General features: G+C 40.1%; 1 protein-coding gene and 1 long non-coding RNA gene across 2 annotated transcripts; one reads left to right on the forward strand and one right to left on the reverse strand.

Moving 5' to 3' along the window:
- Positions 1-1,880: 1,880 nt before the first annotated feature.
- LOC139637369 (aldehyde dehydrogenase family 3 member A2-like) lies at positions 1,881-13,531 on the forward strand. Its single transcript, XM_071506031.1, has 11 exons — positions 1,881-2,373; positions 4,925-5,087; positions 5,571-5,802; positions 8,715-8,800; positions 9,395-9,603; positions 9,724-9,841; positions 10,118-10,259; positions 10,412-10,578; positions 10,676-10,775; positions 11,414-11,652; positions 12,597-13,531. Exons 2-11 carry the CDS (start codon positions 4,926-4,928, stop codon positions 12,609-12,611), a joined length of 1,470 nt encoding a protein of 489 aa, XP_071362132.1. The 5' UTR covers positions 1,881-2,373; position 4,925; the 3' UTR covers positions 12,612-13,531.
- LOC139637372 (uncharacterized) lies at positions 7,244-7,810 on the reverse strand. The gene is made up of 3 exons (XR_011694590.1): positions 7,687-7,810; positions 7,459-7,534; positions 7,244-7,368 (listed from the first exon to the last, which is right to left on the reverse strand). It is a non-coding gene; the product is annotated as an uncharacterized lncRNA (long non-coding RNA).
- Positions 13,532-15,073: the final 1,542 nt, after the last annotated feature.

Genomic DNA, 15,073 nt, shown 5'->3' on the forward strand with positions numbered 1-15,073 from the left:
TTTCCTGTTGAGCTGTGTGTATAATTGTATAAATGCTCATCAAGAAACACAACTTAACTTACTACTATAAACACTGTTGTTTGGTATTTCTCAATGCTATGTACAGTACTTGTCCTCACATAAGTCAAATAAATAAATAAGTAAGTGACGCCTTCTGGACTCAGGTTTTATTCTGGACTTCAGCTCTGCTTCTCTGGGACTCGGACCAGGCTGGATGGATGACGGGATATCACTCACATGGTGCTGGGATCTAAAGCTTAAGTGTGACTACTGGCATTTGATTAAAGACTGGTACATCCGCAACAGAGAGTTGAATAACCACAGTATATTATATTATTATATATTGTTCTCTCTTTTTTCAATAATATTTTATTAATTTTACAAAAACAAACAAACACACAGGCCATGCAGCACAGATCTTGGCAAACTAGAGGGAAAAAGAAGTGGGGGAAAAAATGTACACGGGTGACATCAGCACATATTGGGCTCATATTATCATTTTATCTACATCATTATTTGCATTAGGGTCATGTCAAAGGAAGAAATTCAACAGCCTGTGACGTAGATGTGAAGACGAAGTATGGACGCCCTTTATGCAATAAATCAACAACATCACTGGGGGGATGATCAAGAAGGGGCTGCCATATATTATAAAAGACATCGTTGTTACCTTTCAAAATAGCACTGAGAAAGCTGTCCCGAAGGTATACTCAAAAGAAACAATCCTGGATCTAGAGCTACTGTTTTGTGGAAAATTGAGCTAAGCTCCTCAGCAATATTTTTCCAATATCTTGATATTAATGGACATTGCCAGATACAGTGGTAGAAAGTTCCTACTTCCTTTTTACACTTCACACAAAGGGGAGAAACCTGGGGATTAACCTCCTCACTTTCTTGTGCAGAAAGTGAGGAGTGCGCTGTACCCGTTGTAAAACTTTATATTGATTCTTCAGGAGTCTATTGCATGTGAATATTTTCTTGGCAAACACAAAGGCTTCTGACCACACCTCTGCGTTAAGCGTAACTTCCAGGCCCTTTTCCCGTAGCTCCCTGGTTCTATCAGCATTAGCAGATTTAAGGGAGATTCATTTTCCATAAAAAGAGAAATTTCCTAAAAAATTCCTTCTTAATTTCCTTAAAAATTAAGAAGAAAGCTTTCAATATGGCTTAAGATTGGTTGATCATTTGGGAATATGAGATGTGATTTTACAAAATGCCAAATTCGAAGAAAACCAAAAAAGTGGTTATTTGGTATTTTGTACATATATTACTCTTTTTTTTTTAAAATCTCGCTGAACAATTCATTATCCTGCACAATACCTGTATAATACCTACACAACTGAAAGGTGTTCCTGAGGGATAATCATGTCAGAGAGTTTTTTGGGTATGTGTTATATGGAACCACAGTCTAAACAGAAAACCCAGGATGAAACCTCCTGCCTCTGGCTGCAGGTCACAGCTGAACCTTCTGCTTTACCAGTTCAACTGGATTATTTCATAAAATATTCATATATTAATTCAAAAAGTAGAGGCAGCCAAATCAAAAAGGGCTAGTAAAAATGCTTACACGTTATTGCATGAGTAAAAATAATCTAGTGCTATACAGTACTATAGTTTATCACTTACATGGGCCAACTTTAATTTAATTTTCCAGTTTATGCTTGCTCCTCATTAGGTTTGACTTAAGTAACATTTTTGATACGTTTACTTAAGTAAAGGATCTGAATACTTCCTCCACGACACACAAAACCCTGAAACCAAAGCACAGCTGCAGCTGATGGGGACAACGTTAGCTTTGCAGAGATTTGGTCATGGACAAATTAAACTTTTGACCTGATGGTGGTTCTGGAGGAAAAGTCTGTAAGACTGCATGAAATTTCATACAAACAGTTGTTGTGCTATTTCAGTTTGGACCAAAGTACGGGACTACCTGGGTGGGGGCCATGGATGGATTATGAGAAAATGGGCCCCTACCCCTCCAGAAGACAAGACAAAAACAAAAAGCTATTTTTTTGCCTTTTTATATTTGTTCTGTGTCTATTTATGATCATTTTTACGTCTCTCTCTGTTATTTTGTATCCATGTGTTAATGTTTCATCATTTTGTGGTGGTTTTGTGTCTTGTGTGTAATTGTAAAACAAGAAATAAGCTGTGAACAGTCACTCACACAGAAGCTCCACGTCCACGCAGCCCTAGCGGGGCTGAGAGATACGGCCTGAGCTCCTGGTCCTGCCCCTGTGGGGGTGTGACCTAACGGGGAAGGAGAGATCAGCTCCTCTGCCTCTGTCATTGCTCAGACTCTTTGCTGCCGGTTATCTCACCGTCAAGACTGAGAGGGATCTCCAGAAACTAACCACAGCTGAAATAATCCAGGTAGGAATAAAAGAAAATCACGCATGCGTACATTCAGCCGAACAGCGATCGGCGGAGCTGGTGGTTGGAAAGAAAATAGGCGACAACAGACTGAGAAAATATTGTGTGACGAGCTCAGGGTGGTTGTGGCGTAGTTACAAAGTAATAAAGAGTGAATATCCGAGCGGTCGACCTCCTCACAGTTTGTTGTGTGGGTGTAAACTGTCCTCACTGTAGTTTCTCATTACTCCTCTGAGTCTCACGGTGGTTTCCCTTCACAGCTCATTCTGTGTTTCTCTAAACAAAGAGCAGCACAGACAACAGCAGAGGGTCATTTAACCTCACTGCACAGCAGAGGGTCATTTAACCTCACTGTACAGCAGAGGGTCATTTAACCTCACTGTACAGCAGAGGGTCATTTAACCTCACTGCACAACAGAGAGTCATTTAACCTCACTGTACAGCAGAGTCATTTAACCTCACTGCACAGCAGAGGGTCATTTAACCTCACTGTACATCAGAGTCATTTAACCTCACTGTACATCAGAGTCATTTAACCTCACTGCACAGCAGAGTCATTTAACCTCACTGTACAGCAGAGAGTCATTTAACCTCACTGCACAACAGAGAGTCATTTAACCTCACTGTACAGCAGAGTCATTTAACCTCACTGTACAGCAGAGGGTCATTTAACCTCACTGTACATCAGAGGGTCATTTAACCTCACTGTACATCAGAGTCATTTAACCTCACTGTACAGCAGAGGGTCATTTAACCTCACTGTACATCAGAGTCATTTAACCTCACTGCACAGCAGAGGGTCATTTAACCTCACTGCACAGCAGAGGGTCATTTAACCTCACTGTACAGCAGAGTCATTTAACCTCACTGTACATCAGAGTCATTTAACCTCACTGTACAGCAGAGTCATTTAACCTCACTGTACATCAGAGTCATTTAACCTCACTGTACAGCAGAGAGTCATTTAACCTCACTGCACAACAGAGAGTCATTTAACCTCACTGTACAGCAGAGTCATTTAACCTCACTGTACATCAGAGTCATTTAACCTCACTGTACATCAGAGTCATTTAACCTCACTGTACATCAGAGAGTCATTTAACCTCACTGTACAGCAGAGTCATTTAACCTCACTGTACATCAGAGTCATTTAACCTCACTGTACAGCAGCAGGGCTTGTTACGTGAACTGGTTGGGCCTACTGGTTACTGGTGAACATGTTTCATTAGTGGAAGAAGTATCCACATCTTCTGCTTCACTAACTGCACGCTTCAGTTGTTAGGGTTATATTACTGTATTATTTCTGATTAACAGAAAATGGATATGCAAATATTTTGGATCAATATTGTCTGATTCCAGTTACTCAAATATGATTTTTTTTCTGATTTCCCAGTCTTTAGTGATAGTAATTTTGGAAAATGACTAATGGGAAACTAACAGGAATTTTACAAATGTTTATTCTGTAACAATTGGTCATAATTTATAACTATCATTATAGGATCTCTGTGTAAAATCATAATAAGTTCAAGTACCTTCAAGATTGGACTTAATACCTGAGTTATACTCTACTTATAATCTGTATGTTGTAGCTATAAAACATTTACCAACAGGATATAATTCTTCATAATAACTTTTGGGTTTTCTTAGCTCTCTCTTTTCAATATCCCCTTTTTCTTTCTTTTAATCAGATTTTGTTATTTGATTGTGATTGTCACCTTCAATCCCAACAGAGATAACACAGCACATATGGGTGTGATATATGATGGAACAGACAGATGAGTGAAGGGGTTTAATTTGGGGTTACACCTCATGATTATTTTCATTATTGATTAATCTTGCAATTATTTTCTTTCATTAATCAGTACAAATTGCGCATCTTAAAATGAAAAATAAGAGAAAACCAGCAATTCCTCACATTGAGAAGCTGGAACTAAAAGTTGTTTTGCACTTTATTTTTTTTGCTTGGATAGTTACAGAAACTATCAAAGGTGCTATATGGAAGTATTTGCTATTGTTAGCATTAACAGCTTTTAATGCTAACATTCTTAACTAACCAACAGCTGTCTCCACTGGTGGAAAGCAACACCAATGTTACTCTAATTTTCCTCAGAAGTTAGCATGCTAACCAGCTAGCACCAGCTGGCCCGTCTCACCACCTCTAATAGCCCTGTAGCGTCCAATCTGTCCTGAAGAAGTAGCTCTGCTCGGAGGACGTATTCTAACTTCTTGCATTGTAAACGCAATAGCGGCTGAAGCTCATGGCGAGCAGTTATTTTTCTGTCAATCCATGAATCAACTCGTTTCAGCTCTAGTTCAGCTTGCAAGCAGCAGCAATTGTCCAGATGTGCATGGAGAAGAAACTCCACAGTCATAGTCTCTCCACTGAATGTACGTCAGGAAATGTTGGCTGAGTTTGTGCATTTTTCCTGCTCAACCACACCAAATTGAATTGAGTTCAGACTTTCCTACCAGCTTTAACTAAGTCTCTCATGGATTTAGTGAGTTAGGACAGAAGAATGAAACTGTCTTGTGTTTTAAATTTTTTCCCCAGGATGTCCAGGGAGCAGCGAGCAGTGGCTTGTGCCAGGAAAGCCTTTGAAACAGGCAGGTCCAAATCTTTAGAGCACCGCATCCGCCAGCTGAAGAACTTACAGCGGTTATTCACTGAGAGACAGAAGGCGATTTCAGATGCCATCAAGAAAGACCTCAATAAGGTGAGTAGTGTCCAAAATGATCAACACCTGGTCTCCAGCAAGCTTGAGAGTCAGGGTCAATTTTCAGTAAAACAGAAATAGGGAATAAAACTAGTCAGTCAGTTCTGAGTGTGTTGATCCACTTCTTTCCAATTTCTAATATTTGTCCAAAATAGCGTTGGTCTATTCACTTTTAGTCTTTTCAATGGCTACAGAACAATGATGTCCTGAATTTATTTCCACTGTTTCCTTGGAGTTTACACAGTTCACCAACGTTAATGACGACAGAGAGAGTCATTAAATGTCTGACATTAAATACATTAAAATCAAGAGCTAAAAAACTAGAAAATTGTATAATTTGAACAAAAAAGAAATTTAATTATAAAAGACAGTGAGGTGCAAACATTAAGATCTCCCCAAAGGAAGTGATAAACAGAAACTTTGAATGTGAGGTGGAGTCAAGCCCTGAAATGATGATTTGGGAATGATATCCTTCATCCCCAGAGCGATGTGGGGACCCAGCTGTACGAGACTCTGGGTCTGGAGGGGGAGATCAGCCTGGCCATCAAGAAGCTGAAGGAGTGGGCAGCCCCTCGAACCGTGGAGAAGAACCTCCTGACGCTCTCAGACACCGTCTACATCAAGCCCGAGCCGCTGGGAGTGGTGCTGATCATCGGGGCCTGGAACTACCCCTGGGCTGTCACCATCCAGCCGCTCATCGGAGCCATCGCCGCTGGTACTGCAGTGATTGTGTGTGTGTGTGTGGGTGAAAGGGCAGAGTGTGAGTCTGCATGTGTGTGATGCAACAAGGTCAGGGTTCACATTTCTGCCTGATTTCATCGGCATTTTCCCCTGTGATGAACTTTGAGAGGATCTGTCTGCAAAAAAAAACTGCACAGTTAGGACTGAGGTTCGATAGCATTTTATCAAATTCAAATCAACGTTTGTAAGTAACTTGAGGGTCAAAGATGGCTGATGGTCTTTTGTTGGCTGTACCTACAACCTCAAAATGAGATGAGCAGTGTAATATATGAAATGTTAAAATGAAAAAAAAGAGGGAGGAGAGATTAACTCAGGTCCCAATTCCTAGACGCCTCAAAGCCCATACAACTGTCCACATGTTAAATAATAAAGATGCAGATGCCTACAACTACAGCTCTGTCATATTTGTGGAGAACAGTGAATATTTAGTTTTTTTCTTACTCCCCTTTCATTTTTCAGTCCTGCTCAGTTTCCTGGTCTCATGATCATAACCACTCCAGTTCCTGTTTTATCCTGCCATGACTCAACCTTCTTTATTTTCTATCAGCTTCTGATTAAAGTGGGTCAAAGGCCGCTCTGTGAACTCTACCCAGAGTAGACAAGTGTAGATTCAGCATAAATCAAATGTGTGTCTACTTACATGTGTGTTATGTATTTGTATCCTCATGTGTGCAGGTTGTGGTGTGTTTGCATGTGTGAACATACACATCTCAACTCTGTGCATTGCTCCTATCAGTAATGGCTCAAAGGGCAAAGTTAATCTCTAAGTGAATCCCTCTGCTCCAAGATAAAGTGTGAGCTCATGAATAATTCATGTCGGTCTCAAAAGGCTGCCTTTAAATGGCCACCCTGTGCTCTAAATCAAGTGTTTTGGCTCAGCTCTGATCACTTTGTGATGCAAACCTCAGTGTGGAGTGTTTGTTTGTGACTGTTAAGCATGACACTGCAGTATTTTAACAGTCCTTTGGCTGGTTCTTCATTTGCTTGAGTCTTTTGCTTGTTACTTGACCCCTGTGATAGTTTTACATGATAGTGTTGCGAGGACGGTTCATTTGTATTTCCATTGGATAAAGCTTGTTTTGACCCAAACATTGATGGGTGGAGGATGTAAAGAACCGAGTCCTGTCAGGCTGCAGCCTGAAGTGAGTGTTTGCACAGCGTGAACTTTATCCTTTGCTTCAGCTTTATCTGATCTTGCATCAATGTGTATATCTGCTTAGTAGGGCACAAGTCTTTTCCCTTGATTTCTTGGCAGACACAGATTAAAGATCATAAAAATAAGTGCAGGTCAACTCTGGCACCACTAATTTAGATGTAGCACATTTGAAGATTTCTTTCATTAATAACAGCACTTTGCACTTTGATAGCGATATTTGCACTTTATTAGCAGGATTTGCACAGAACATTTTGCACATTGCATATTTGCACATTTTCTATCAAGTACTTTTGTACTATTTATTGAGTACGAATGGCGTATTTATTGAGTATTTTAAATCCTTGTTGTGCTGTTGCCTGGCAGGTGGTGGATAATTGGCTCCACCTGAAAGAGAGCAGAGTTGGATGATGATAACACTGTTTGAAACATATGTTAATAATTGAGCGATGGTGAAATGTAGTGTTAAACACTCACCTGTCCTTTTTCATTGTCTGCACCAGGGTGTTCGGCCAAAACAGTTCCCTGGGGTACAAAGACCTTATAAATGTTCCTGGAGGGAACAAGTGGGAGGACAGGAAAGTGGGCATGTTTTTTTTTTTGGAGAGGGGATACAGCAGTGGATATGTTTTGTAAATATATGCTTAAATTATATTCTGGAGTACTTTATGGCAATATAGCCCAGTACTAAGAATTTGGAAATACCTGGTAATGGTAGCATCTAATAGGGCTATGAAGTGGCACAGAATAAAAGGCGCCAGTCACTGTCGGGTAAGATGCTGATAGGATCTCACATGTTGCTGTTCTGATTTTCTGGATAAATTCCACCTGGTTGGTACACCTTACCATCACCTTGCCATCTTATTTCACTGCATCCTCCAACCACTAAAGGGTCATCCTAACAGTCATCGTGAGCTACCTGCTGACTGCAGTCCAGGACACAGTCTGTAGTATTTACCATGATGAACGGAACCCAAACCTGAGTTGTGGGGTTTATTAAAGGTCAGTGTATTCAGGTGGGATGGTGAGAAGGTGTGTTAGAAGTTGCAGTAATAAAATGCAAGTGTGTGTTACCAATTTTCCTAAGGTCCCATTGCCAGTCTTTCCAGACCTTTTGATCTTCAGCAAGTGGAACTTCACATGACCTTAGTGCAGAACTGCAGTCACATGATATTAGCTGGTCATCTGTGGGGGTGGTGCATAGTTTTCATTAGCTCGGTTTTAAGAATGTGTCGTGCCAGCTAGCCTAAAACAGAAAGGAAGACAAACATCATCACAAAAAAAATTATAAACAAAAAACTGGTAGACAAACTACAGGACAGGTGTATTTTTTTCAGCAGAACAACAGCTAATGCACGAAAAACTGAACTGAAGAAGGAGACTAAAGCACACATGATTTCAGACCATGAAAAAAGGCTTCCAGCATTTGTAAACACTGGTTAGTCTACTTGTAATTTCCCTGTGTCTGTCATTGGCAACACCACTAAAGTCACTTGTGATAAAATACCATTATTTTCAGTTTAATTATCATTAGTTTACAAATTATTATATATAGATTCCACATTGTGAATTGACAGCATGCCCACTGCTGCTGCCATAAACAAAGCAAACTGGACAAATAGCATGAAAGAAAATAAAGGCTTGAAAAAGCATTTGTTACATAATTCTACTATTTTGTGGGCTCACTCGTTCTGTCTTGTCATATCTGTTGCTTTTGTCATTTACCTGTCCAGGTAATGCAGCTGTAATTAAGCCCTCGGAGGTCTGCGTTCACACCGCAAAGGTCATGGAGGACCTGCTGCCGCTTTACATCGACAAAGTAAGGCTGGATCGCAGTAACATCAGGATAACATGTATCCATGAAGTGAAACAAGATGATTGTTATTGTTCACAAGATGAAAGATTAATGTTGGTTCTTAAGTTTTAACCCTCTTCACTCATCAAACATAGATCATCATGAGAGGATTCATTGTGTTTGTTTGTGACATTTACAGTTTCACAAACAGGATTATTTCCTCTCTGAACAAAAATGCAGATTTTTGACAGTTTTTATTGTACAGATTACTCATCTTTTTCTGCTGGCTGCATCTGCACTGATACAGTATATCAGACAAACACTGTTCACCTTTACTACAGTATATAAATGTAACAAATGGCAGCCTTTCCTGATGGGACAAGTTAGTGTTTGCTTGGCTTTTATAATTTGCAAATTATTAACAACCAGTAAGCTATTTTCATCTCTATTTTTTCTGCAAATGATCTACAAAATCCCAAAAAGAAACTAGATTATAATAAAATGTGTATCACAAGACTTAATTAAAACTGCCCGAATGGCACTGAGACATCTGTCACGTTTCAGGAAACACATGCAGCTTTGTGAAACCTGAACGTGTGTTTCTACCCTGTGTGGCAGGAGCTTTACCCTGTGGTCACCGGAGGAGTGTCAGAGACCCAGGAGCTGCTGCGCCAGAGGTTCGATCACATCTTCTACACCGGCAACAGCGTGGTGGGCAAACTGATCATGGAGGCTGCCGCCAAACACCTGACGCCCGTCACCCTGGAGCTGGGCGGAAAGAGCCCCTGCTACATCGACAAGAACTGCGACATCAGCATAGCCTGCAGGTCAGGACACTGCTCAGATCTGTTTCCTTCAGTAGTATTTTCATTTTAATAACATTTTTATTTTGCTCTGTAGTTGTTCCTTCCTCACACTCTCCTGTCGACTCCTCCACTCCTGTACAGACGTGTCGCCTGGGGAAAATACACTAACTGTGGTCAGACCTGCATCGCCCCAGACTACATCCTCTGCGAGCCCAGCATCCAGGACCAGGTCATCGAAGAGGTCAAGAAGTCTATTAAGGTACTGAAGACCTGAAAACACAGCTCTAGCACTAAGGAAAACTAATGATCTATTTATTTCAATGTAAACTTCATTAAACCAGATGATTCTTTCCAAAAGATTCAAGAGCAGCAAAATTTCAGTAACCAAAAGTTACTGTATAGAAAAACGGAGTTTTAAAACCTAAATGAACCAAAACAATCAAAGATTTCAGAGGCTGCTTCTTCAGTTAACTCAGTATTATTCGCTCAGATTTCACAAAGTATTTATGTAGTTTTACTTTGTTTCCTCTGACAGGATTTCTACACAGACAACCCAAAGACCTGCCCTGACTATGGACGCATCATCAACCAGCGCCACTTCAAGAGGATAATGGCCATGTTGAACGACAGCACCATCGCTGTAGGAGGAGACAATGACGAGTCAGACTGCTACATAGGTAATATTTCTGACAGCCACCGCCCCTTCACATGAAAATCAATCAGGACTTATCTGCCCGGGTACTTTTTTATTGTTTTTTCTATATTTACATATATGAAGTAATGAGGAAGAGAAATAATGACTAGTGTTTCTGTGTTGTGTTGCGTTTAGCCCCCACAGTTCTGCGTGACGTGAAACCAGAGGCAAAGGTGATGCAGGAGGAGATATTTGGACCTCTGCTTCCCATCTTGCCCGTCAGTGGCCTGGACGAAGCGATCAAGTTTATCAATAAGGGAGAGAAACCTCTGGCCCTCTACGTCTTCACACCAGATGACAAGGTACCATATCTAACAACAGACACGGCACATGTGCAGATCCACAGTAGAGGAATGAACAGACTCTCGGTACGTGATTTTTTTCTTCTCCTCTGTAAAGGTGATAAAGAGGATGGTAGATGAGACCTCCAGCGGAGGACTGCTGGCCAACGACTGTCTCGTACACTATTCTGTCAGCTCTCTGCCTTTTGGAGGAGTGGGTGAGTGCTCATTCACACGTTAGTGAATTCACCTGCTCGCTGAACTAATTAGATTTCTGTGGACAAAGGTCAAAGGCCGAGGTCACCGTTAAGCAAAATGAATTGGTTTAGAGTAGATTTACTTTTATTTGAATAGATAAAGAGTATGTCATTGTTTTAATTTAATTGGTTTATATTGATTGATTATTACTTAATGTAACTTATTTAAATCAATGTTTGACTTAATGTTATTTAACTGAGCTTTAATTCTGTTTTATGAATTAAACTTAATTCATTTGATAATTCATTCAATGTAATTTAATTTATGTAAAGCATTTTTGTTTTGTTTTATTATTTTAACTCAATTTAATTAATCTAAGTCAATTTAATTCAATTTAACATATTTAATTGTTTAATATAATTGAATGGTGTGCACTCTGGACACATTATATCATGATCTGTTTATTTTCTCCTCAGTTTAATTTACACCCAAACGTTTGGTCCCATGTCAAAGGATTTTTCACTCTTTGCTTTTGTGTTACGCTGCAGCAACAACTAACTTTAAGTTATTGGCTGATTGCTGCAATTTATTTCACTTCTATTTTAATTTATGACTATTTATACAAATGGTCAACCTAACCTCTATCTGTCATGTACAGGAAACAGTGGTATGGGTTGCTACCACGGCAAATTCAGCTTTGACCAGCTGAGCCACCAGCGTAGTTGTCTCATCAAAAAGCTGAACATGGAGGGGGTGAACAGCATGAGGTATCCACCTCACACACCCAAGAAACTGGGCTGGGCGCGCTTCTTCATCCTGAACAACGTGGACCTGGGCTGGATGGGGCGGATGGCGCTCTTAGCCGTCCTGGCCGTGGTGGCTGCTGTTGTGCTACAGGTGAGTTATGGAGGAAAGGAGAAATGCTGACAGGCTGCTCCGTTCTCACCACCAACATGTTTGTAGCTACACTATGTCTGCGTTTAGTGTCATGGGGCAGCAAAGATGAAAAAAAAATCCTATTAATACTGTCACACTAATAGCTCAGCTATCTTCAGTTTTGACTCCTGTGTTCATTTTTTTCATGTTGTAAACATAGACAAGACCCAGGAAGATTTAAATTCTTGTAATCTTGCCAAAATCAACTGTTCAACATTCACAGTTTTATTAATTTATTAATCCATGAAAAAAAAACATGCCCCCATCCTAATCAACCAACATCTCCTACTTCACTGAAAAGTCAGTTGTTTCATGTTGGACCATGATTGTCTTCAAACTAGTCATGATGTCCCCCTGTAGCAGATAAATGTGAGGACAGACTTCTAGCATCAAACTCACACATCATTCTGCACAGTGAAGCTCAAATAAAACAAAATAAGTCAAAACATATTTACTCAAGGATTGTACTCACGTACTCCGCCCTCAGCTGACAGAAATACATTACTCATCACCTCTGTGCTCCTGCGCTGCACAGGATCCAAACTGGGCAGGGCAACATGCTGCTCTACAGCGCCACCATACGGCAAAACATGTGACAGGATTCCCTTTAGATACTTTGATATACTTGTTATTTTGCAAGCAGAGTCAATGCAGAGGATGTGATAAAGAATGTAATGTAATTCTGCTTTTATTTTGTACTAGATATCAAATCCACTGATATATGTAACAATTTATGGGTTGTGGGTTATGTGTTCTTATTTCTTATTATGTGTTATGTTGGGATTGGTTGTCCTGTCCTGAGCACACTGACAACTAAACACTCCTAACAGCTAGGTTGTATGTCAACAAAGTATTGAATGTTGAATCTTAATTCTTGAATAACTGATGTTTTTTTAATTTTTCAGAATTATCTCCTTTAAAAACATCCTGCTGCTTTCCAGACAACAAATCTGTTGTTTCCTTGACCCTTTGGACCAGAGAGTTTCTGCATAACCAACTCAACATCTGCAAGCACAGCTGGAAAACTTCGGGTGTTGCCTTAATATATTTTACTTTTCAGTAATGGCAGAAGAAGTTTCATGTAGTTCACTGTAGAGAGACACCTTATTTTGTAATGAAGGTAATTATTTATTCCCATCTAAGGCTCTTAGATTTGTCTTCAGCATTACTATGTTTCATTTTAACCTTTTAGATCAGCTTGGCATACTTATAATATCCGATATAACACAGGTGATGAATGAATTCACTACTACTATGTATGACTTACGGTATGATGTCAGGTTTTTTCACTTTACTGTGATATGAACAATACTTGTTGCATTTACGAACAACACAATCATCGCTCACTGAAGGGCAGAAAAAACTACATTAGTAAAATGTAATTAACCTGTAATTGTTCATCATAATGAAGGAGGTTTTTTTTTGTAGGAATTTGCCTACAGTTCATTTTGAGTCTGTTCCATTTCAGTGATGTGTTAGCCGTTAACATTCATCATGAAGGCACCTGAACATTTCTGCCCAGTGTGGGTTTGTTTCTGTTCTGTTTTGTTTTAGTATGTGTGTACACTGAGAGCAGAGGAGAAGATGAAACATAAGTGTTGGTTCACAGGGTTTGGAATCATGTCTGAGCTGACTGCAACCTGACAGGATCATATGAAGGTCGTTTTTATTTCATTTTCCTAAAACACCAAATGCCTCTAAGTTTAAATAACTAACAACCAGTAGTTGATAAATATTTTGTTAATTACACTATTAAAATTGTAATGGATTTCTAGTTAATAGTTGAATACATATACATGTGTATTGGATTAATATTGAAATAAATATATTTCTACATGTATCACCTCATGATGTGATGGCTCATTATTACAGAATATGATATATCGTTTGTTTATTATGTTGCTGTGTCACTGTGTCACATGTGACATTTACCAAACATCAATGTTCTTCTGTTTTATACTAACAGGAAATGAGAGATCTGCAGCGCACACACACACACACACACACACACACATGAGTTGCCATTGTTCTTTGTATTTTCGCTACACACACAACAGCTGTTTTTCACCTGACTCTGACGTGTCAGCAGAAAAAGCACAGGTGTATCTAATGACGTGAACGATGCCGTTTCACTGAGCTGGCCTGCAGAACACTCACCTGATAAACAGCAGCGGAAGAAGCACTCAGATCCCACAGGTGAAAGTAGCAGCGCAACAACTCAAAAGTACAAACTGTACTTAAAGTGGCTGTGCAGTAGGACGCCAGGATACCTGCGACTGATATATTTTTATACATGAGAAGATGATGATGGTAAACCTGCAGCTGGCCCACTCTCAGTGTCAGTGAACACAATGCTGCCTCAGCAAGTTTTTGATCGTAGCCAACCATGCTACATACCAACATTAAACCTGGTAGTGAGTTGCATTTATTCTATTGGGTTTCATTCTCCCCCCGTCTTTCTTTTCTCTTTTGAAAGGCTTGATTTAATTTAAAGTTTTTTAGATGACATGATGCTTCAAACTGAAGTCCTCGCCATCAGTGTAATTACATGTGCACCTTTTGAGCTGCTGTTGTTGTAGATTAAGAGGCTTTTGAGGGCCCTCCCCTTGTTGGGGCCCTGGTAGCTTAGTTCCACTGTAATACACCAGGCTCAGGTTTGTTGAGCCCGTTTTGCATCACTTTGTGATCATTTCGTCTATTTTTTTGGTCCTTGTGTCTGACTCATTGGGCTCCTAGCTGAACTTGTGTCTGGCAGCCTGTTTGGTACCCATTTATGGCACCATTAAGTCTGCTTAGACTTAGACTCACAATGGATAGAAAAAAAGGATCAAAACTGATGCAGCAGAACCAGAATTATAATCTTTTTTATTCCACACATCTTTCTTCCTTGATGAAGCACACACATGAGATTGTTTGAGATTGTCTGAGTGCTTGTTATGCGAGAAGTAGCTGACGTGGCCTCAGACTGCTGAGATGAGGAAGCAGGCTGCTAAGGTCTGGTAAGCTCACGTCTTTGTCTCCTCGTCTTCGCTCACACCCAGACTTTATACAACTGTTTTCACACATGCAGTTGTACTCCAGACTATTAAACCGGTGCAGCTGCCGTTTAATTTAGTCACTTTTCCAAAACCAGGTTTGAACTGGCATTTATGGAAATGTGACACAGTTTTCCATTTGATGGAGGAGGTGGAGGCACACACAACACAGTGTCTGACTTCACCACCAGGTGGGGGTATTAGCTTAGAGTTAGAGACACTTTTTTTTCTTTACACACACACACACACACACACACACACACACACACACACACACACACACACACACACACACACACACACACACACACACCTTTGGTCATACTCTTATAACACTTTCCCTCCCA

Source organism: Trachinotus anak, unplaced genomic scaffold (genome assembly GCF_046630095.1).
Source record: "Trachinotus anak isolate AG129_WGS33_773 ecotype Australia unplaced genomic scaffold, CSIRO_AGI_Tana_v1 ptg000020l, whole genome shotgun sequence".
NCBI classification, from domain to species: domain Eukaryota; kingdom Metazoa; phylum Chordata; class Actinopteri; order Carangiformes; family Carangidae; genus Trachinotus; species Trachinotus anak.